The sequence below is a fragment of the Erythrolamprus reginae genome, chromosome 1 (genome assembly GCF_031021105.1).
Source record: "Erythrolamprus reginae isolate rEryReg1 chromosome 1, rEryReg1.hap1, whole genome shotgun sequence".
Taxonomy (NCBI): domain Eukaryota; kingdom Metazoa; phylum Chordata; class Lepidosauria; order Squamata; family Dipsadidae; genus Erythrolamprus; species Erythrolamprus reginae.
In genome coordinates, this window is record NC_091950.1 from 17,401,301 (window position 1) to 17,426,345 (window position 25,045).

Sequence of the window (25,045 nt, forward strand, 5' to 3'; positions counted from 1 at the left end):
TGTACTTGCTCTGATCTGGAATGTGCCGAGTGCAAATTGAAGTTTAAATTACCCATAATAATTTTCCAATGCTTGCCATCAAATAGAGAGTGAACCCATTTTTAGCCTGGGATCAGAGAGAATTTAACAGGCCCCCAAAAGTCAGGTAACCAATCTGGATTGCAATTCTGTATGTGACCACTAGATTGCAGCAAAGAAATAGAAAATAAAACCCCTCTTTGTCTCCCTCTTATGGTGGCATGGATATTTGAACACCAATAACAGCAGGAGAAAAATCAAATAAATTAATAAAATATGACTCCCGGCTCCATATAGCCTTACAATGCCTGTTCTGTACTAATTCACACCCGTCCAAAAATTGTCACCCAGGCTGCTTCATTTGGGGAACTTCTTGATGCCTCTGACAAAGCAGATTGTCTTATGGCAAAATAGCATCTCTAAGCCATCTGAATTTTCTTAGAAATAATAAATAAGTAAGTATTTATCAAACATCAAGATTGGGATGCTTGATGTATGATTGTTGTAATAATATTTAAAGGATTTTATATTATTATTAATTGTTGTATTAATCATTCTTTTTTTTTTTTTAATTTTGAAAAATACTTTATTTATTTACAAGAATAATTAAAAACAGGGAGGGGGATTGGGGGGAGGGGGGACAGAATGAAAGGATGGGGGTAGGATAGGGTAGGGGGGGAGAATTCAAAAACAAAACATATTATAATAAAATTGTAATACAAGTGAGTTATAGTACACGAGTGTTTTAGAAAAAAAAAACGTAATAACTCTTATTTTCTTAATCTTACTATTTAAGTAACTCAAATATAGTATTCCTTAGTATACATATATTGACATTAAAGTTTTAGTTATAAAGAGGTGGAATAAAGAAAAAGAGAAGGAGAGAAAAGAAAAGAAAAAAGGAATATATATAAAAAAGAAATGAAAGAAAGAAAGAGAGAAGAGTCTGCATTTAATGCAGACGTTTTTATGGACGACTTTTGTTTAATTGTGGGGTGGGGAGTATGTGGGTGATATGCTGGGTGTGTATAAAGATTGATTATTTTGAAAGTAGTCAGTATGTTTGTAATGTGTATTAAGTTAGTTAGAAAACAAATAAAAAGAGATTTGATATATTTTCTTGTTGCAAATTTGATTAGTTTTTGGTGCTTCTTTTCTAATTTATTTTAATATTAATTTAAGTGTTGAAGGTAGTTTTGGGTATGATAATGTATAAGCTTTACATTAAAAATTTTTTGTATTTTTTCTGAGAAACCCATTTATACCAACTTTCCCATGCTTCGTAATATTCTGAGTCATTTTTGTTTTGTGCTTCCATTGCTATTTTGGACATTTCAGCACATTCGTTAATTTTCGTAATTATTGTAAAGAAAGAGGGTACTTGGTCCGATTTCCAGAGAGAGGCATATGATATTCTGGCAGCAGTTATTATTTGTAGTATAAGGTATTGTTCTGTCTTAGTAAGATTTTGTCTGAATATCCCCAAAAGATAGAGCTCAGGTTTGAGTGGTAATTTGATTGACATGACTTGGTCGATTAGGGATTGAATTGTTGTCCAGTATTTTTGTGCAATTGGGCATGTCCACCATGTGTGGTAGTAGGTTCCAGGTTTGATCTTGCACTTCCAGCAGGTCGGTGAGAAGTTGGGAAACATTTTGGATATTCTTGCTGGGGGCAAATGCCAACGATAAAACATTTTAATTTGGTTCTCCTTATAGGACATTGCAGTTGTCATTTTATAATTTGATGTCCATGTTTTCTCCCATTCAATTAAGTTAATCGTATATCCAAAATTCTGAGCCCAAGCTATCATACAACATTTCACTTGCTCTTCAGGATTTTCTTGAATTAGTAAGTAGTTGTACAATTTTGAAATCATTTTTGTAGAAGGGCCAAAAAGAATCGTGTCTATTACATTATTATTTTGAAATCCAAATTGCTTTTTGTGTTGTTCATATTTTAGTTTAATTTGTAAATATGTTAACCAGTCTATATTAATTCCTTGATTGTTCAATTGTTGTTTAGAAATAAGAGCGTCTGATTCATCAAGTAGTTGTTGGTATCTCAGAGTTTTGGAGTACGAGAAAAGATTGGGAAAAGTTATTATTTCATTGGGGGATATCCATTTTGGTATTGAGGTGTAGTAATTTTTTTTTATAGTAAACCAGATTGTTATTAGTGTTTTACGTAAGTAATGATTTTTAAAGTATTTGGGTATTTTGTGGTAGTCTGCTGTCAAGAAAGTATGCCACCCAGCAAGAAGATCAAATCCTTCCAGAGTTAAGAGTCTTGTGTTTTGGAATGTAATCCAATTTTTAATCATAGTTAAAATGGTAGCTTGATAATACAGGTAAAAATCTGGAAGTCCAAGTCCACCCCTGGATCTAAGGTCTTGAAGGTTTTTCAATTTTATTCTGGCCTTCTTCTTGGTCCAAATAAACTTCTTTACTTGTTTGTGAAGAATATTAAAAAAAGTTTTATTCAAATTTATTGGAGCAACCTGAAATAGGTAAAGAAACCTTGGAAGAATGTTTGATTTTATGGCAGCTATTTTTCCCATAATAGATAAGTTTAATTTTGACCATCTGTTAAGATCTTGTTGTATTTCTTTAGCTAATCGTTCATAATTGTCTTTTTTGATCGTAGCATAATTCGAAGTCATCCAAATTTCTAAATATTTAATTTTTTTTGTGGTCTTTATTTTAATTAATTCTTCCAAGGTAAGTATCTCTTTTGGTATCATATTTTTTGTCAAAATTTGTGTTTTGTTTTTATTGATTTGTAGGCCAGATATTTCACCAAATTTATAAATTTCGTCAAATAGAATGGGTGCTGTTCGAATTGGATCTTGTAGGATGAATACAATGTCATCTGCAAAGGCCTGCAGTTTGTAATGTTCTTTTTTAATCATAATACCGTGAATTTGTGAGTTGTTTCTTATAGTCTTGAGAAAGGTCTCGATGGCCAGAATAAAAATAAGTGGGGACAGAGGACATCCTTGGCGTACACCCTTAGTTATAGTGATTGTGTTAGTGATATCATTGTTAAAAAGAATTTTGACCGATTGAATAGAGTAAATAGTTTTGATTAGATTGAAAAATTTGGAGCCAAAATTCATGAATTTAATTTGATTTATAAGATAATGCCATTGAAGACTATCAAAAGCTTTTTTGAGATCCATAAATATTAATGCAGCTGCTTTATCATAGTTTTTGTCATAGTATTCCAAGGCATTTAATATAGTTCTTGTGTTTGTGGAAATATTTCTTCCCGGAAGGAATCCGTTTTGGTCAGAATGAATAATTTTGTTTAATATATTTTTTAATCTGTCCGCAATTATTGATGCAAATATTTTATAATCAGTATTAAGTAATGCAATCGGTCTATAATTCTCCAAATGGTGTCTGTTTTCAATGTCTTTAGGAATAAGGGTTATATAGGATTCAAACCAGGACGCGGGCAGTTTTGCATGTGAGAGCGCATTGTTATAGATGTCTAAGAGTATGGGAGCCATTATATCCATATGAAATTTATAAAATTCAGATGGGATTCCGTCTGGTCCTGGGGTTTTATTGTTTTTTTGTTTGTTTATTGCAGCCTCAATATCCGAAATAGAAATTGGTTTGTTTAGAAGAGTTCTTTGGTCATCTGTTATCATAGTTGTTTGTTCATTTGTTTGTAAATATTTTGATATTAAATCGGCATCCAAATTTGAGACTTGGTAGAGTTGTTGATAAAAATTTTGAATAATTTGTTTTTTTTCGGAATTGGTCGTTTTCAGTTGTCCAAAAGGATCAACTAAAGTATCTATGTTTCTATCGGATTTTTGATGAGCTAATTTGAGAGAAAGCCAACGTCCTGGTTTATTGGCCGCTTCAAAATATGTTTGTTTCGCATTTTTAACCTTTTGGGCAATATGTTGTTGTGTTATTAAATTTATTTGGTGTTTGATCGTATTTATTTCTAATAGGGTTATGTTATTTTTAGGATCATTGCAGAGTAGCTTTTCTGCTTCTTGAAGAGAGATGTTTAGTTTTTGAAGTTGTGCATATTTTTCTTTGTTTTTGTTTGCTGTATATGAGATGTACACACCGCGTATATATGCTTTAGTGGCGTCCCACGCTATTTCGTTGGGTATCTCGCCATTAAAGTTAATTTGAATGAAAGGGGGGATATCATTCTGTATTTTATGTTGAAATTGTTTTTGGTTTATCACTGTTGAGTACATTGACCATCTATGCGGAATATTGTAAGTGTTGTCTTTTATTGTAAGTAGGAGGGGATTGTGGTCTGCCCAAGTTGCATTGAGTATTTGAACATCAATTATTTGATTTATTATTTCTATATTAGACCAAGCCATGTCAATACGTGAGCATGTTCGATGGGGGGGGAGAAAAAAAGGTATATTGTGTAGATTTAGGGTGAAAGTATCTCCAAATGTCTTTTAAGGCATATTCATAGATTATTTGTTGAAAGGTAGAGGGAATGATGTTGCGAGTACGACACTTGGAGTTACCTTTATAATCCTTGTTTACATCAACTATTGCATTGAAGTCTCCAATTATCACGAAATTGTTAAGATCTAATTCTAATATTTTTTTGTGTAAATTTTTAAAATAGGGAGATTGTCTAACAGATGGTGCATATATTGATATTATATTTATTGTTCTTTTATTTTGTAAGGTTATTTGCACAATTAGTAATTGACCATTTTCATCGTTATATATTAATGTTGGGGAATAAATTTTTTTAACATATAAAACTATACCTCTCTTTTTTTCGGGGGCGGAAGCACAAAAGAATTCAAACTCAGATTTGATTTTAAAGTTGGGGATAACTAAAAGAGTGGTATCTTCATTTTTAATGTGGGTTTCTTGTAGTGAAATTACATCATAGTTGTTTTCAAATAGTTTATGGAATATTTTTTGTCTCTTTTTATATGAGTTCAGACCATTTATATTTGTTGAGAATAGTGTAATTTGGGGTTGTTTATTGTTGTAGTGTTGGTTCTTTAGATTTCTCCTTTCTTGCCTCAGCTCTTGCCCGGGTAACTGGTCCATGTTTGCTTGACTCGCCATTCTGAATTTGTAATTCTTGATCATTGTTTGTCTGATTGTCATCAAAGGTAGGTTCTTCATTTCGGGGAGTGTCTCTACTGTCGAATTCCTTAAGGGCCGATTGATCCATCTTCAAGATGTGGGCGTAGAAGTCTCTTGCATCTTCGGGAGTGGAAATTTTATATTTTTTGTCCAGAAGCATGACCGTCATTCCCTCTGGTATCATCCACCTAAACTGTATAGATTCTCTATTTAATTTGGTGGCTAGCGTTTGATAGGGTTTGCGTTTCTCCCTTACTCGCTTTGGAATTTGGCGTAGTATTACTATATCTCGACCTTGGTGAGAAGTTGGATTATCCTTGGAGGCATTGTAAATTTCGTCTCTGAATTTTCTTTTGAGGAAACGTACATGGACCTCTCGTGGGAGTCTGTTCCGTCTAGCATATGAAGTTGTAAGCCGGTATACCTCGTCCATTTGTGCTAAAATTTCGTCCGTTGATTTATCAATGATTTTAGCTATTATTGTCGCCACCGTGTGAGGAAGGTCTTGTTGATCAGTTTCTGTAATATTTTGAAAACGCAAAAAAAAGGCTGATTTCTCGAGCTCCAGGTTCATAAGGGACTCTTCCAGGGATTTGTTGGTGTATTCTGCCTTCGCTTCTGAAAATTGGAATTTGGTGTCCATCCTGTTGGTTAATTCTTCAATATTATTTATTTTTTCTGTATTCTTGGTAATTGTTTCACAAACAACATCCATTTGGTCTTCCAATTTGGTCGTTCGCTCCTCAAGATGACCCGCATGATCTTGAATCTTCTTGATGTCCTGCTTCATTTCTCCCATCGTTCCTTTAATAGACTCAAAATTAATATCTAATGTGTCTTGCATTTTGTTCATCTTCTCCAGTAAGGCGTTTAGTGATATATTGGGAATTTCCTGTGTTTGTTGTTGGAGAGATGTTTTGTCTGACAAGTCAGTTGAACGTTGCTGAGTTGGATTTGGTGTTGCAGGCTGGTTGGGGTTTTTCTTCCAAGATTTCATAAGGGTTGGTTGATTTGAGGCAGACATTTTTATATTTTTATATTAAGGAGAGGTCGTTAGAGCAATATATAAATAGTATGTATAATGTAGTAAAAGGATTTATGTAGTGTAAAGAAATGTATGTAATGTATATGTAGTATCTATGTAATATGTAATATGTAATATGTATGTAATGTTGTCGGAAGTAGTGAGGTTAAAGTGATTAAGGTGGTATAGAAAGTTGCAGTTTATGTAGTAAAGGTTTTTTTGTTTTTTGGTTTTTGTTAAGATACAATTAGTAAAGAGTTGTTAAGAGAATATCAGAATTTGAATTTAAATTTGTTTCACTTAAGAAGTAACAAGAAAAGGACAATTTATATTTAAGATTCAGGTTATCAATAGAATAGCATTTGAATCAATATGTTTCCAGTAATAATATCACAATTTATGGAAAAGAAAAGGAAGGAGAGAGAAAGTGGGAAAAAGTAATAATTCAGTAGTACAATTATTCGGTATTCAATATAAGGGGAAAGTCAATCAATCAATCCGGGGGTTATTCTATTAAGGGTTTAAATCAGTTGAATCAGTTAAGTTGATTAAATCCAATAAATCTTAAAACATTGAATTACTATAAGTTACTATAAGTTGTAGAATCAAAAAGAAATCCAGTTACTATCTGGTATTTAAAGTTAATTAAGGATAAGTAATAATAAAGTCTAAAGTCTAAAGTTTAATGTTAATATACAGTAAAACTATCAACTCAAAGTAATCTATCAGTATGTTCTACCTAAATATAGCACAATCTATCTTAATGTAATATAATATAATTTAATCTATATAAATAGTTCAATTGCTAGAGTAAATATTACAATATTTTATGAATTACAGAATTGGGTAAGGGGTTTTTGTCAATGTATATAGTCCAAAAATATCAAAATAAAATTTAAATAACTTAGAAGAAGTTCAATCCCAATCGATCCAAATCCAAGAGTTCTTAGTTCAGCAATATGGTGTTATTAAATTGATCAAGTTCGGTACAGTTCGGTTTCGTTATCAAAGAGTAAGGTCAATGATTTGTTTGCAGTTAATGAAGTAAATTTTAGTGACGCAGTTCCAGAGAGAAAAAAAAAAGGGGGAGAGAGAGTAAAGAGTTAACAAGTTGTCCAGAGTTCCGGGTCAGTAAACATCCGATATTCAAGTGTCCTAGTATCAAAGTGTCCAAATTCAATTTCCAAATATCCAAAAGTATCCAAAAGTAATCCAATATGTGCAAAATTGTCCAAAAGAAAAAAGGTAGTAGTAGTAAAAAGTGAAAAAAGGCAAAAATATCTATGTATGAAATTCAAAAGTAAACAAACTTTATTTATTTATTATTAAACTAGAAAAATAAAAATTAAGGCAAAAAAGGGTATGGAAGAGAAAGGAAGGGTAAGTGGTAGGTAAAAAAAAAAATAGGGTCGGAGTTTTCCGGTTGTGGTGCGGTGCTGTCGCTGTGTGTTTCCCGGTTCTCCGGGTTACATCTGGCCTTTTGCGTTGTTTGATTGCCCTATCGGGCGACCGCGGACCCGTAGAGCCCAAGGTCTTTGAGGGGAAGTTTGCGTGCACCCGGGGGCGTTCGGCGGACCCCCCCCGGGGGACGGGAGATCCCCCAAATCATCAACCAAAGAGATCAGCTTTTTTTTGCTGATCCGGAAGCGCTGCGCTCTGCTTTATCTTGGAAGCCGCGGTAACGACAAATACCTTTGGGGGTGTTATTGCTTGCTGCAGAAGGACTGAGGACGGTTTTTGGATTTGTGGCATACGTGTTGGATTACTCCTTGCGAAAGGGACATCACGACTCTTTTTCTGAGTCTGAAGAGTGAGAGGCGGCGACTTCGATCTGTGAGTGTTACGAGCCCCCTGGCAAAGATGGCGACGATGACTCGGCGGATTTTACTTGAAGGTTTTTAGAATGAATTTTCGCCACGTCTATCTGAGATTTTGACTTGCCTTAGAACTATCATCTATACTTTAAATTTTCGCAAGGAGAGAAGGTTTAAGTAACGTGCTTTGAAGGTAGGAGAAAGTTTAAACCCCCCGCAACAACTTTTTTGCTATTTGTCTTTGAAATAACACCTTGACTAGTTAGAAAAAAAAAAAAGTAAAGCAGATGTATTAATCATTCTATACTGTTTTTATTCTTGCTGTAAGCCGGACTGGATCTCTCGCGAGTGGGTGACATACAAATCTAATAAATAAACAAACAAATGGAATAAATAAACAGATGGAGCCCCTCCCTTATGAAACCAGGTTGCAACGCCTTGGGGATATAAATGATTTTGTTGTTTTTATTTGTTTTTGTTTGGTATTTTTGTTATTGTTGTCGTTTTTTGTGTGTTTTGTTTCTTTTTGGTTGTTGTTTTTATTTTTGTATTTTACAAATGTGTGCATGTTTATTTTCAGTTACTATGGTTTTTTTAAGGAATTCAAATAAAAAATATTTTTTTAAAAAAGAAAAGAAAAAAAGCACCATTGGGACTGCTAGGGGACAGTTAATTCCCTCCACCAGAAATGAGAAATGTATAAAAAGTTTACCCTGCTGTTCTGTTCGGGTCGTATGTGACCCGAAGCCAAGTTTGAGTCCCTGTAAAAAATTTTCCCTGCATATCTGAAACTTGAAATTTCATGTAGGTTCATCATTTCAGGGGTTCTCTCTATGAGAATTTTTTTGGGGGGGTGGGGGGCTTAGTTTTTGCTGGGCAAAAAAAGTTACAAATCTTATGTTCCTGGGTCACCCTGACCCGGACCGAAAACTCTTCATTTGCAGTGCTTATGTTTGGTCTTTTTGAAAGCTTTTTTCACTTGGAAAGTAGTCTGAACATTTCTGCACACAATGATATGAAAATTGAAATGAAAAAAGTAAATCTTATTGGTTTATTTTGCGGATATAATGCACGCCCCCCCCGTTTTTGTGAAATTTTTTTCAATTTATGGATAGTTTTGCTTGCAAAATGCATTCTATTTTACTAAAGTTGGTGTGGGATTGGTAGCTTGAACATTTCTGAATATAAGAAAAATATAAAGGAACTGAAAAAAATGATTCTTATTGGTTTTTTAACATCAGAAATAAGGCCTCCCCCCCCCCCTTGGCTGCTTGCAACCATTTTCACTTTTTATTTTTTTATGCTCCAAATCCGAAATATTCTTTAAAATCTTAGGCATTCATTTACTCAATTTAACAATGCTGATCATCAAAAAATATTTTTGGGGTGGTGGCTAATTGTTTTCTGGGCAAAAAAAAATCATAACTTTGAATCTGTTTCTGTTCGTATGTGACCGGACCAAAAATATTTTTTTTAGGTACTTGAATTTGATCTTTTTGAAAACTTTTTCAACTGGAAAACTAGTTTGAACATTTATGAACATAATGATATGAAAATTGAACTGGAAAAATTGAGACTTATATTTTTATTTTGATCAAAAAGCCCCTCCCCCCATCCTTTTTAAATTTCGTGTCAATTTCTATTTTTTAAGGCTACAAATCCCTAAGGAATTTTCCCCCAAAAGGTTTGATATACTAAATTGAACATTTCTGAATATAAGAAAAATATAAATGAACTGAAAAAAATGGTTCTTATTGGTTTATTTTTGCCACAAAAGGGCCACCCCCCCTCGGCCTTGCTGTGTGCCATTATTGTCACTGTTTATACATATTTGTCTAGAAATATTTGGAATATCCTTTTGAAAATCAACCACATTGTAGCCAGAGAACTAATTTTATGAAACAAATCCATTTTACTAAAAAAAAGTATGTAAGTTTGAAATTAACAGCATAATGTTTATATAAATTGAAATAATTGAGGCATACTTTATGTGCAAAATAAACCAATATGCATCAATTTTTCCAGTTCAATTTTCATATCATTATGTTCAGAAATGTTCAAGCTACCAATCCCACACCAACTTTAGTAAAATAGAATGTATTTTGCTAGCAAAACTATCCATAAAGTGAAGACTATTTAAAAAAAACGGGGGGGGCGTGCATTTCATCAACAAAATAAACCAATATGCATCAATTTTTCCAGTTCAATTTTCATATCATTATGTTCAGAAATGTTCAAGCTACCAATCCCATACCAACTTTAGTAAAATAGAATGCATTTTGCAAGCAAAACTATCCATAAATTGAAAAAAATTTCACAAAAACAGGGGGGGCGTGCATTATATCCGCAAAATAAACCAATAAGATTTACTTTTTTCATTTCAATTTTCATATCATTGTGTGCAGAAATGTTCAGACTACTTTCCAAGTGAAAAAAGCTTTCAAAAAGACCAAACATAAGCACTGCAAATGAAGAGTTTTCGGTCCGGGTCAGGGTGACCCGGGAACATAAGATTTGTTACTTTTCTTAAACAGAACAGCAGGGTTTTAAATAAAGATGGTAGGAAAAGATAAAAATAACAGATTCCCACCAGTCAATTGTACATATTGCATTCTGGGTTAATTCATTCATTGATTTAATTAATTCATTCACTCATTCATTGCTAATTTCAAAACTAGGGGAAAAACCTGGTCTGTTTAGTCACTGCACTGCAAAGAAGAACAAGGATTAATGGTCTTGGCCAATAGAAGAATGACTTTGGCTAAATACATACAGTAGATAGTTCTCAACTTGCAGCCACAACTGAGCCCCAAATTTCTGTTGCCAGGCAAGATAGTTGTTAAATTAATTCTGCCCCATTTTACGTCCTTGCATGTTGTTAAGTTGTTTTTTCCCCTCACAGTTGTTAAGTTAGTAACACAGTTGTTAAATCAATCTGATTTCCCCATGGACTTTGCTTGTCAGAAGATTGCAAAAGATGTTCACATGATCTTGGGACACTGCAACTGTCAACTACCAAGTGTCTGAATTTTGACCACGTGACCAACAACAGTCGTAAGTGTGAAAAACAGTCATAAGTCCCTTTTTTCAGTGCCACTGTAGCTTCAAGAGAATAGAATAGAATAGAGGCGAGGAGAGGAATCAGAAGAGAATAGAAGATATAGAATTCTTTATTGGCCAAGTGTGATTGGACACAAGGAATTTGTCTTTGGTGCAGATGCTCTCAGTGTACATAAAAGAAAATAAACATTTGTCAAGAACCATGAAGTACAACACTTAATGATTGTCACAGGGGTCAAATAAGCAATGAGGAAACAATCCATATTAATAAGAAATCTTAAGGATACAAAAAACTGACTGTTTTTTTACATAATGGGATTTTAGCTTACTGTTTTAACTATTAGATTTGTATACATATTGTTTGTATTGCATGTTGTGAGCCACTCTGGGTCCTTGGAGAGGGGCGGCATACAAGTGTAATAAATAATAATAATTACAATAATAATAATAATAATAATAATAATAATAATAATAATAATAAGTAGTAGTAGTAGTAGTTACAGTCATACAGTTATAAGTGGGAGGAAATGGGTGATAGGAATGATGAGAAAAAACTAGTAGTAGTGCAGACTTAGTAAATAGTTTGACAGTGTGGAGGGAGTTATTTGTTTAGCAGAGTGATGGCGTTCGGGAAAACACTTTTCTTCTGTCTAGTTGCCTATTCCATTTTCTATCCCACTTTCTATTCTTTTCTGTTCCATATTCTATTCTATTTTCTATTCCATTCCATTCCCACTTATGACTGCATGATTGCAACCTGTTGCTTGTATACTTATGATTTATATTAATATTGATAGTTTCATGATTGCTTATTTGTACCCTATGACAATCATTCAGTGTTGTAACTCATGATTCTTGACAAATGTATCTTTTCTCTTATGTTCACTGAGAGCATATGCATGTGTCCAATCACACTTGGCCAATAAAGAATTCTATTCTATTCTATTCTATTCTATCCTACCCTACGCCATTATATTCCAGTCCAGTCTATTCTATTCTATTCTAGTCTAGTCCTATTCTATTCTATTCCTATTCTATTCTATTCTATTCTAGTCCTATTCCTATTCTAGTCTATTCCTATTCTATTCTATTCTATTCCATATTCTATTCTATTCTATTCCATTCCATTCCATTCCATTTAACAGATTCACATCTCATACGTCATAAATTCATTCAGTGGCTGGGGCAAAATTTCGATGTATTCAAGCCTGCCGGCAAAGGTGGGTCTTTAAAGCTTTAACGAAGGCGGGGAGAGTGGGGGCAGTATGAATCTCTGGGGGGAGCTTATTCCATAGGGTTGGCACCACCACAGAGAAGGCACTTCCCCTAGGCCCCACCAGAGGACATTGTCTGGCTGATAGGACCTGGAGAAGGCCGACTCTGTGGGACCTGACTGGCTGGCTGGGGAATTCTGGGAGTTGAAGTCCAAATATCTTCAAGTTGCCAAGGTTGGGAAACACTGCTGTAAGTAATCTGGTCCTGTTCCGTATAGGTCTTTATAGGCCATAACCAACACTTTGAATTGTGTTTGGAGACGAATCGGTAACCAGTGCAGCTCACAGACTGCTGTGGAAACATGGGCATGTCTCGGAAGGCCCATGTTGCTCGCGCGGCTGTGTTCTGTACTACCTGCAGTCTCTAAACACTCTTCCAAAAGTAGTCCCATGTTCAACTTAGATGAAAAGAGGTACAAATCTGACCCTTTCAGAACCCCTAAAAAAGTTGAAAATAATAATAATAATAATAATAATAATAATAATAATAATAATAATAATAATAATTTATTAGATTTGTATGCCGCCCTTCTCTGAAGATCTCAAAATAAATCCTTCCCCCTTTTCAGCTTTGGATAGAAACATAGAAACATAAAAGATTGATGGCAGAAAAAGACCTCATGGTCCATCTAGTCTGCCCTTATATTATTTCCTGTATTTTATCTTAGGATGGATATATGTTTTGTCCCAGGCATTTTTAAATTCAGTTACTGTGGAAGTCTGCTGGAAGTTTGTTCCAAACATCTACTACTCTTTCAGTAAAATAATATTTTCTCATGTTGCTTCTGATCTTCCCCCCAACTAACCTCAGATTGTGCCCCCTTGTTCTTGTGTTCACCTTCCTATTAAAAACACTTCCCTCCTGAGCCTTTAACATATTTAAATGTTTCGATCATGTCCCCCCTTTCCCTTCTGTTCTCCAGACTATACAGATTGAGTTCGTGAAGTCTTTCCTGATAAGTTTTATGCTTAAGACCTTCCACCATTCTTGTAGCCCGTCTTTGGACCTGTTCAATTTTATCCATATCTTTTTGTAGGTGAGGTCTCCAGAAAAGAACACAGTATTCCAAATGTGGTCTCACCAGCACTCTATATAAGGGGATCACAATCTCCCTCTTCCTGCTTGTTATACCTCTAGCTATGCAGGCAAGCATCCTACTTGCTTTTCCTACTGCCCGACCACACTGCTCACCCATTTTGAGACTGTCAGAAATCACTACCCCTAAATCCTTCTCTTCTGAAGTTTTTGCTAACACAGAACTGCCAATGCAATACTCAGATTGAGGATTCCTTTTCCCCAAGTGCATTATTTTACATTTGGAAACATTAAACTGCAGTTTCCGTTGCTTTGACCATTTATCTAGTACGTAAAGCTAAATCATTTACCATATTACAGACGCCTCCAGGAATATCAACCCTATTGCACACTTTAGAGTCATCGGCAAATAGGCAAACCTTCCCTACCAAACCTTCCCCTATGTCACTCACAAACATATTAAAAAGAATAGGACCCAGAACAGACCCTTGTGGCACACCGCTTGTAACCTGTCTCTGCTCAGAATACTCGCCATTAACAATAACTCTCTGATGTCTATGCTTCAGCCAGCTTGAAATCCACTGAACTATCCAGGGATTAAGTCCAATCTTCACTAATTTATCTATCAGCTCTTTATGTGGAACCGTATCAAAGGCTTTGCTGAAGTCCAGATAGGCAATATCCATGGCACCACCTTGATCCAACACCTTTCCTTATATGTTTAATGCTTAAGACCTTCCACCATTTTTGTAGCCCATCTTTGGACCCGTTCAATTTTATCCATATCTTTTTGTAGGTGAGGTCTCCAGAACTGAACACAGTATTCCAAATGGGGTCTCACCAGCGCTCTATACAGCGGGATCACAATCTCCCTCTTCCTGCTTGTTATACCTCTAACTATGCAGCCAAGCATCCTAATTGCTTTCCCTGCCGCCTGACCGCACCGTTCACCCATTTTGAGACTGTCAGAAAACCCCTAAATCTTTCCCTTCTGACGTTTTTGCTAACACAGAACTGCCAACACAATACTCAGATTGAGGATTCCTTTTCCCCCCAAGTGCATTATTTTACATTTGGAAACATTAAACTGCAGTTTCCAAGAGCATCAGAATATAGTTTGCAAGAAGTGAGAAGCGAAGTCCGATGGCAAAGGCTAATCGTAATCAATCATTCATTCAGGCAAAGCCATTCAATCCTCGATAAATATTTAACTGGTTTCCTATCTTTTTTTTTGTCAATGAAAAGAAAGAAACCCTCAGCATAAAATAAAAAAAATTGAACTCAAGGGGTGGGCTTCAGCTGTGATTTCCCCACGTGGGGCCCAACCCCAGAATGAAAAATCCTAGCCTACAGATAGGTAATTTTCTTCTTCCTCTTGAGCCTATCCTATTTGGGCATTAAGTTTCATTCCTTAAGTGCAAAGGGAAAAAATGTTTTGCCGAGAAACATTTTAGCCTGGGGTTGTCCAGTCGCCCTAAGCACATCCAAACTTTTAATTTTAATTTTATTTATTTATTTTGTACAATACACAATACACATTGAAGAGAATAGACAAGTAGTAATACAGTGTTCCCTCGATTTTCGCGGGTTCGAACTTCGCGAATATCCTATACCACGGTTTTTAAAAAAATATTAATTAAAAAAAACTTCGTGGTTTTTTTCCCTCTACCATGGTTTCTTCCATCCGATGATGTCATGCGTCATCGCCAAACTAATAATTTTTGCAAATAAATAGCAAAAAAAAAAATTATTGTTAACAAATAATTATGTTTATAAATATCAGGATCACTATTCAATGGTGAGTACCAGTAATAATGGTGAGTAAATGGTTGTTAAGGGAATGAGAAATGGTAATTTAGGGGTTTAAAGTGTTAAGGGATGGCTTGTGATACTGTCCATAGCCAAAAATGGTGTACAGTGATCCCTCGAGTTTCGCGATCTCGATGTTCGCTAAACGCTATATCGCGAGTTTTCAACCCGGAAGTAAACAACACCATCTGCGCATGCGTGGCCTTTTTTTTCTATGGCCACGCATGCGTAGATGGTGGAGTTTCCCCACCGGGCTGAGCGGCTTCCCCTGGGTCTTCCCCCTCTTGCCCCGGTAAGTGGCGCGAGCAAAGGCGTGGGCGCGCGCGCGGGGCCCGCTTCCCAGCTGGGAAGCAACAATACCAACCGGGTGGGTGGGGGAAGCCCCTGCGGCGCGCGCGCGAGGCCCGCTTCCCAGCTGGGAAGCAACAACACCAACCGGGTGGGTGGGGGAAGCCCCGGCGGCGCGTGCGCGAGACCCGCTTCCCAGCTGGGAAGCAACAACACTAACCGGGTGGGTGGGGGAAGCCCCGGCGGCGCGCGCGCGGATAAGCGGCAGCAGCGAGGCGGCGGGGAAACCCCAATCTTCGGCTCCTCGCTGCTGCGGTGGAAGTAAAAACACCATCTGCGCATGCGCAGATGGTGTTTTTACTTCCGCACCGCTACTTCGCGAAAAATCGATCATCGCGAGGGGTCCTGGAACGGAACCCTCGCGATGATCGAGGGACCACTGTATTTACTTCCGCATCTCTACTTCGCGGAAATTCGACTTTCGCGAGCGGTCTCGGAACACATCCCCTGCGGAAATCGAGGGAACACTGTATATATAAAGAAAAGGATTGAAGAAAAGATATAAAAATAGAGGAGAAGATATATGGAAGGAAGAAAAGATAAAGGAGATTAAGGAGAAACAATTGGACAGGGGACAGAAGGCACACTTATGTACGACCCTTACTGACCTCTTATGAACCTGGCGAGGTCAATCGTGGATAGTCTAAGGGAAAAATGTTGGGGGTTAGGGGTTGACACTACTGAGTCTGGTAAAGAGTTCCACGCTTCGACAACTTGATTCTGAAGTCATATTTTTTTACAGTCAAGTTTGGAGCGGTTAATATTAATTAACATTAATTAATTGCTGTGCATACAGCATGTCCTCTAAAAACATCACTTCTTGGACAAATTTCTCACCTTTAAGTGGAAATATAATCCTCCCGTCCCAAACATAAAAAGCGGTGTTTTTGTGTCTCTCTCCGAGTGTGTGTCTATCTTCACTTCCCCAAGCATCCCTCCCTCCCGTCTAAGGGAACCGATAACATTTTCTTCAGAAAACAAATGCCTACTATTGCATTTGCAAAAAAAACCCCACCACCACTCAGCAGCCAACGAGAAAAAAATTGGTGGGAATTCACTCTTTCTGGTACAGGCAAGCAGATATCTACAAAAGGTTCGAAGATTGCCTTCTTGTAAAATTTTGAGATGCCAGATGTGCTCAAGGTTGGGTTTTTTTAAATCACCGTGCATTCTGTTTTATTTCATGCTTCCCTTTTGACTGATCACTCCAACAAAAAAAAAAAGTGCCTCAACAGATGAATACTGGCAAAAGGAGGGGGGAACAATTAATTTTTCTTCTGCCCCCAGCTCCAGCAAGTAAGGCATTAAGTCTTTCTAAACCGCCAACTCCGTTTTAGCTTAACCTAGAAAAGATTTGTTATTTTTTGCCTGCAATTATGCTACTACATCAATACTTTCTTTCTTTCCCTTTCTCCCTCCCTCTTTGTGTCTCTCTCTTTCTCTCTCTTTTTATATACAGTATTGTATATTCTCCCTCTTCCTTTCATTCTCTCCCTTTCTCTCATTTTCTTTTGTTGTCTTTTCTCTATTGCTTTTTCTTTATCTCTCTTTTTCTCTGTGTCTCTCTCTATATATATATATCTATAATTCTCTCTTCCTTTCATTTTCCCCTTCTCTCTCTCCATTCTCTCATTCTTTCTCTTTTTTCCCCTTTTCTCTATTGCTTTTTCTTTATCTCTTTTTCTGTCTCTCTCTCTGTCTCTCTTTCTATATATATATATCTATATCTTCCTTTCATTGTCCCCTTCTCTCTCTCTCTCCATTCTCTCATTCTTTCTCTTTTGTTCTCTTTTCTCTGTTGCTTTTTCTTTATCTCTCTTTTTCTCTGTCTCTCTCTCTCTATATATATCTATAATTCTCTTCCTTTCATTTTCCCCTTCTCTCTCTCCATTCTCTCATTCTTTCTTTTTTTCTCTTTTCTCTATTGCTTTTTCTTTATCTCTCTTTTTCTGTCTCTCTCTCTGTCTCTCTCTTTCTATATATATATATATATATATCTTCCTTTCATTGTCCCCTTCTCTCTCTCTCCATTCTCTCATTCTTTCTCTTTTGTTCTCTTTTCTCTATTGCTTTTTCTTTATCTCTCTTTATCTGTCTCTCTCTCTGTCTCTCTCTCTCTCTCTATATATATATATATATAATTCTCTCTTCCTTTCATTCTCCCCTTCTCTCTCTCTCTCCATTCTCTCATTCTTTCTTTTGTTCTCTTTTCTCTATTGCTATTTATCTCCCTCTTTTTCTCTGTCTTTGTCTGTCTGTCTGTATCTATCTATTTATCTATCTATAAATTCTTACTTCCTTTCATTCTTTCCCTTTCCCTCCCTCCATTCTCATTTTTTCTCTTTTGTTCTCTTTTTTCTCTTGCTATTTCTTTATCTCCCTCTTTTTCTCTGTCTTTGTCTATCTGTCTGTATCTATCTATTTATGTATCTATCTATAAATTCTCTCACTTCCTTTCATTCTTCCCCTTTCCCTCCCTCCATTCTCTCGTTCTTTCTCTTTTGTATTCTTTTCTTTCTCTTGATTTTTCTTTATCTCCCTCTTTTTCTCCGTGTCTCTCTCTCTTTCTCCGTGTCTCTTTCTCTCTCTCTTTCTCTCTCTCTTTCTCACACACTTTCAGCCACAGCAAAATGTGGGCTTAACCTTCCCCAGGGCAGACGATTCCTTGTCTTTCCACTCCTATCAAAAACCCCTGTATAAATGGATGACTCCATATAAATGGATGGGTGGGAAGTGAGGCAACCGAGTGCAATAAAAGGCAATGAAACTCTCGACTGATTTAAGTCTACATTTACGACCATCATCTATTGGGATTATTTACGGCCACTTTTTCTAGTCTGAAATGGTGCAAAACTGCAGGTTTTTTATGGGCTTCCTGGTTTTGGTTGCAGCTCCTGGAGCCCTTCCAAAACAATTCCAACGCACTAAACATAGTATTGATACTGAAGAGAAAACAATTCCGTTGCAGCTGTGCAACAATTTGGGAATAATTCAGAAAAGGTGCCGGGGAATCATGCAACCCCTGCAGCTGTCACCTGATGGAGTTGCTTTAAAGCAGAGGTCTTCAAACTTGGCAACTTCAAGACTGGTGGACTTCAACTCCCAGAATTCCCCAGCCAGCATAACTGGCTGGAGAATTCTGGGAGTTGAAGTCCACCAGTCTTAAAGTTGCCAAGTTTGAGGACCCATGTTTTAAAGACTTGCAGACCAGTGCTGCTTTCGTACATCCGGTGAAACCAAGAATTTTTGGGGAATGTATGCAAAAAAATCCCCCCCCCCCAACACATCGCCCAGCCCCGTATTAAAATGTGGGAACATCACATACTAACTGCATTTAATTAATTGCTTGTTAAGTGACAGGACGTTTAATCAAATTCCTGTTCCCTTGCAGTACAGCCTCCGGGGACGGGGGGCCCTTCAAAGGCCTGGTTGCAGCCCCCATCTCCAAATCAGTTACAGGCAGGGCATAACAAAAGCTGAAAAAAATAAGTTTGGAAGGCACCACATTGGGGGAGAAACAGAGCGCCAGAAGGGTGGGGAAATCATCTTAAACCTGTGCAGCTGAAAATTGTATAAATTGTGTGCTCTGCAAGATGACATCCATGGTGCAGTTTCCAGCAGATATCTAGGCTGGGAAGGCCACTCTGCAGATTCTGCTATAAATTCTTTAAACTCTCTTAGAAGCAAAAGAAGCGATTTCTCTATTTTCTATACAAAAGTGCAGCACAACCTGATGTTTATAGACTGCAACTCCCATTCATTTTCTGTTAGGGGAGAGGAAAATTAGCAATCGTACATGGCCCTCTGTTAGCCCATAAACTTTCTTTAATTAAAATAACGTGGTGGCTTGTTTTAAAAAGAATAAGGATCTTTTATTCCAGTTTTTCATGAAATGTCCTACACAAATGAATATGACTCTTTTCAAAAATAATAGATACCCAAACCAAGGCAGAGTAAAAGTGAGACCACATTTGGAGTACTGTGTTCAGTTCTGGAGACCTCACCTACAAAAAGATATTGACAAAATTGAACGGGTCCAAAGACGGGCTACAAGAATGGTGGAAGGTCTTAAGCATAAAACGTATCAGGAAAGACTTCATGAACTCAATCTGTATAGTCTGGAGGACAGAAGGGAAAGGGGGGGACATGATCGAAACATTTAAATATGTTAAAGGGTTAAATAAGGTCCAGGAGGGAAGTGTTTTTAATAGGAAAGTGAACACAAGAACAAGGGGACACAATCTGAAGTTAGTTGGGGGAAAGATCAAAGGCAACATGAGAAAATATTATTTTACTGAAAGAGTAGTAGATGCTTGGAGCAAACTTCCAGCAGACGTGGTTGGTAAATCCACAGTAACTGAATTTAAACATGCCTGGGATAAACATATATCCATTGTAAGATAAAATACAGGAAATAGTATAAGGGCAGACTAGATGGACCCTGAGGTCTTTTTCTGCCGTCAGTCTTCTATGTTTCTAAAAACATAACTTGAAGCTTTTATTCCATAATAAACCCTGATCATTCTTGGAGAGGTAACATATAAGGTCTGTGCAGTGGGATTTAAAATCCTACGTAGGAATTGGATGGGTGAGCAGGGGGGCTTCACCAGTGCTGCTTTTAGAGTCACCGATCTGCAATTCCTTTCAAAAAATGATCATTTTCTCCTTTCTCGGAGAGAAAACATAGCATTGGACATAAACCCCCATTACTTAAATGTTACAGAACATTTCTTGCATCCAGTCTAAGGCAGTTTGTTTTATTGGCAAAAATCATTTATTCTGTTTTGATGTTTCACTATTTTTGACACACTTCTGTCTCTTAACTCCAACCCTTCCCCAATTCAAGATAGTCTCAAACATAATGCTAAAAGAATTAGCCAAGGTTTATGGTTGACCTGGTTAAGCCTCTAACCTAATCCTGGCTCATCCTTTTTGCCATGGGTTAAGGCTGACCAGCATTACAAAGCATCAACATTTGGAGCTGGAGAGAGATGAAGGAAAATTAATTCTTGACTGACTTGGAGCGAAGAGTGACTTGGAGTGAAAAAATTTGCTTAAAACCAAGGATAGAAAAAAAAAATTCTAATGGCTAAAACTAAAACAACTATGCAAAAAATCCTGGATTTAATATTTTTGGATTTAATGCAATAGAAGGGGTTTAAGATTCAGAGGGTCCCAATTTATACACAGAAGCAAGGAAGGCTTGAAAAATTTCTCTCAAGTTAATACACCCAGACTTTTCCTATAATTTAATAAATGCAGAGCCTCAGTCTGGGGAGAATTTTTTCCCCTCCAATTTGCACGTTTTACATGGCAGGAATCTTATGGTCTAAAATATCCATTGGGTGGGAAGCCTTAAAAACGTTCCTCCCTCCTTAAATAAGTTGCTTTTTAAATACTCACAATTCTTCTCCCGCCTCCCTGGCCTGGCACACACCTATCACCAACCATAATTAACATTATGGGGTTTTTTTTCACTATCAGCTCAGAGCAAAATGTCTAAAAAAGATGTGTATAAGCCTTGCTCCACCCCCACATATTTTGAGTTTTGCTGGATGCCCCCAAAAACTTCTGACATGTTGAGAATATATAATACATAAATATTCCTGTCCGCCAAAACTACAAGACATGTCCATCTCTGATTTGGAAGTGCAGAAGAAGAAGAAGAAAAAAAATTTCCTAGAGAAGAGAAGCCTTAAAGATGGAGATATATATCAATTAGGACTCCCCAGCCTAGCAGAATTAATGTTGTTGGCTTACAAAATAAAAGTGGATGCCTATAATTTGAACACCTTCCCTTTAAAAAACAAACAAACCCACACTACTTTCAGATCTAAAATTAAAATGTTCCTCTCCCCCTTTCTTAATCCAAAGGCGGAAGGACAAATATGTGGTGTGTTTGTGTGTTTGATTAGACAGTTTTATTTCTTTCTACCTCTCTAAAAAAATCCCTCTTCTTTATATCCAACACACAATGTATAGGGGGCTTTCCAAATTTTTTAACACCTCCCTTGCAATACCCACATATATACCCACAAACACACACACAGCGGGAGTTTTATAATTTGGAAAGGAGGGGAGAGGGAGAACTCAGATCTAGAGGAAGGGTGTGGAAGGATTAAATTAATCCCCCCGAGGCATTTTATTTGTTAGAAAAAGATAACCTAAGAATTAGCAATGGAAGCCAGTATAATTGAGAGGGAGAGAAAAAAAAGGGGGGAAACCCACGAAAGAAAAGTCGATGGCAGGCTAAACTTAGAGGACTTGTTTCTTTCCTGCTTTTTAAAATGGAACATCTAGGGGTCTTCAGCAGATTAATAATAATAATGATGATAATGATGATGATGATGATGATGATAATAATAATAATAATAATAATAATAAAAATAGTAATAATAATAATAATAGTAATAGAAATAGTAATAATAGTAGCAGTAGTAATATAATAGTAATAATAATAGAATAGAATAGAATTCTTTATTGGCCAAGTGTGATTGGACACACAAGGAATTTGTCTTGGTGCAGATGCTCTCAGCGTACATAAAAGAAAATATACATTTGTCAAGAATCATGTGGTTCAACACAATGATTCTCATAGGGGTCAAATAAGCAAATGAGGAAACAATCAATATTAATAAAAATCTTCAGGATATAAGCAACAAGTTACAGTCATACAGTCCTAAGTGGGAGGAAATGGGTGATAGGAATGATGAGAAAAAACTAGTAGAAACAGAAGTGCAGACGTTTAGTAGAGTGATGGTGTTGGGGGGAAAAACTGTTCTTGTGTCTAGTTGTCTTGGTGTGCAGTGCTCTATAGCGTCGTTTTGAGGGTAGGAGTTGAAACAGTTGAAAGAAGTAGTAGTAGTAGTAGTAGTAGTAGTAGTAGTAGTAGTAGTAGTAGTAGTAGTAGTAATAATAATAATAATAATGATTCCCCAATAGGATTATTACAGTGGCCCTGGGTGTTATGATTTAGGACGACGGTGGTTATTACTTCACACCGACACGTGCCAATATTGGAGCCTGAAGTGAAATAACCTTAAAAAAAAAGATTTGAGCCAAGTGTGATTATTAGACACACAAAAGGGAACCGATTCCAATATTAAGTCCAATCTTTGCATTTCATTTTAGGTGAGGGAGGGGGGGCTTGTTGGATATTTAGGAAATCCAGGTCTTTACACACACACAAACAAACTCACACCCTTGGCATCTCCCGACGGCCTCTCCAAGGCGCCTGCTTTACTTCCAAGCCCCCCTCCCCGTTTTTTAAAAAAATTCTCCCCCCTTCTTTTTCCCCACCCACCCCACTGGCTATTTCCCACCACCTCCGTCTGTCCCCCCCCCCCCGCCTCTCTCCCGAAAAGCGACGGGCTTCAATTCAGAGATCCGTCCGAGGGAAAAGGAGAGGGAAAAAAGCGGTTCGCGCCCGCCGAGCGCCTTTTACTTACAGCTGCGGGAATCCGCTCGCAGGACGAGGAAGCAGCCGAAGAGCAAAAGTTTCATCCTCGCGCAAAGAAACTTCGCCGGGGACGGCGGAGGAGGGAAAACGTAGACCCTACTATTTAAATTTGTCTATATATTTCAAAGGAAACTAGTCCCCCCCCCTTTTCCCCCCGATGGCTCTTTTAAAGTTTTTTTAAAGTTTGCCAAATGCAGGGGTTTTTTTTAAAGGCTTCTCCAATTTTTTGGGGGGGTGGCTCCTCTCCTTTTTATTCTCGCCCCCCCTTCCCCTCCCCACCAGCCCTATAGAGACAGAGGCAAACCAGGCTTATCCCAAGCTAGTCTGAGCAGTTCAAACTTGACAAGTCCTCTAATATGCCTTTTTTTTGCAACTCCCCGCCCCACCCCGCCCTTCCCCGCCCCGTGGGCTTTTGGTGGAGCTGGGATGGGGGGAGTGTGGAAGAAGGAGGAAAATGGACTTGGAAGGAAGGAGCCTTTGGTAAATATCTCGTGTCCCCCCCCAAAAAAAACCCCCCACAAACCCAGACACCACCACCCTTCTTAAACTCCTTGCAATATAAAAAAAAACCAGCCTGCTTTTTTTCCCCTTTGCATTTTTTTTCCTGATTTGCAAGAGGAGAGGCGGGAGGGATCCAGAATTACAATAACCCCCCCATTGCAAAACAATGCCCAACTTCCAACTCATCCCCCCTCCTCTTTTTTTGATGCATTTGACCTCCCTTTGCCTCGCTTACTCAACCGGCAGCTGCAAAAGAGCGCTTCTGAGTCAGTGGAAGAAGGAATCATTTTCCCCGGCCGCTTGGCTCGGAGGGCGATTTTATTTTTTTTCGTGGGTTGCGGTATTTTTTTTTCCTGGAGGGGGGGGGGCTCAACCGTGGCTGCCCTTTGCGCAGTTTGGACCGCTGATGTTCCTCTTCAGCTGCTCTCCGCTCTCCCCGGTGGTCTCCACCTCCCCCTTACCCTACACGCGCACACAAACTCTCTCTCTCACACACACACAAACGCGCGCGCGCGCGTCTGTTCCCCGGGTCGCAAAGACGGCGAGGACAATAAAAGAAAAGGGCCTTCCAGTCACGCAATTGTCTCGCCTCCTCCTCCTCCTCCCACCCCCGTCCCGTTCCAGGACATCTGAGCGGCTGGCTTCTCCCAGCTAATTAAGTTCAAAGGTACTTTATGGTCGGGATGATGTTGCTGCCCGAGGCGAAGTAGAAAAACTCTTTTGGCGGGCATATTCGGCGGGTGCCGGTTTGAGGTAACACAGGAGGCCGCAGCCAAGAGCGCCTAACAAGAGTTATGTGTCAATCAAAAGATTTTCCTTTCGTTTCCTTTCATCTCATCTTTCCTTTCCTCTCATCTTTCCTTTCCTTTCCTCTCATTTTTCCTTTCCTCTCATCTTTCCTTTCTTTTCCTCTCTCCTTTCCTTTCCTTTCATCTTTCCTTTCGTTTCCTCTCATCTTTCCTTTCATTTCCTCTCATTTTTCCTTTCCTCTCATCTTTCCTTTCTTTTCCTCTCTCCTTTCCTTTCCTTTCATCTTTCCTTTCGTTTCCTCTCATCTTTCCTTTCATTTCCTCTCATCTTTCCTTTCCTTTCATCTTTCCTTCCTCTCATCTTTCCTTCCTCTCATCTTTCCTTTCCTCTCATCTTTCCTTTCCTCTCCTCTCATTTTTCCTTTCTTTTCCTCTCATCTTTCCTTTCTTTTCCTCTCTCCTTTCCTTTCATCTTTCCTTTCTTTTCCTCTCATCTTTCCTTTCATTTCCTTTCATCTTTCCTTCCTTTTTTCTTTCCTCTCATCTTTCCTTTCCTTTCATCTTTCCTTCCTCTCTCCTTTCCTTTCCTCTCATCTTTCCTTCCTCTTTTCTTACCTCTCATCTTTCCTTTCCTCTCATCTTTCCTTTCCTATTTTCTTTCCTCTCATTTTTCCTTTCCTCTCACCTTTTCTTTCTTTTCCTCTTATCTTTTCTTTCCTCATCTTTTCTTTCCTCTCCTCTCCTCTCATTTTTCCTTTGCTTTCCTCTCATCTTTCCTCTCCTCTCATCTTTCCTGTCCTTTCCTCTCCTCTTTCCTTTCCTCTCCTCTTTTCTTTTCTTTGCTTTCCTCTCAT

The 25,045-nt window shown here is 37.7% G+C and overlaps 1 protein-coding gene across 2 annotated transcripts in view; it reads right to left on the bottom strand.

Moving 5' to 3' along the window:
• CRLF1 (cytokine receptor like factor 1) overlaps positions 1 to 23,593 on the bottom strand; it is a 92,957-nt gene extending 69,364 nt beyond the window's left edge. For both annotated transcript variants that reach the window (XM_070745432.1, XM_070745442.1), the window contains exon 1: positions 22,931 to 23,593. In XM_070745432.1, the coding sequence (XP_070601533.1) occupies positions 22,931 to 22,985 (55 nt within the window). In that variant the 5' untranslated portion in view covers positions 22,986 to 23,593. The remainder of the gene's footprint in view (positions 1 to 22,930) is intronic.
• Between the last annotated feature and the right edge of the window lie 1,452 nt (positions 23,594 to 25,045).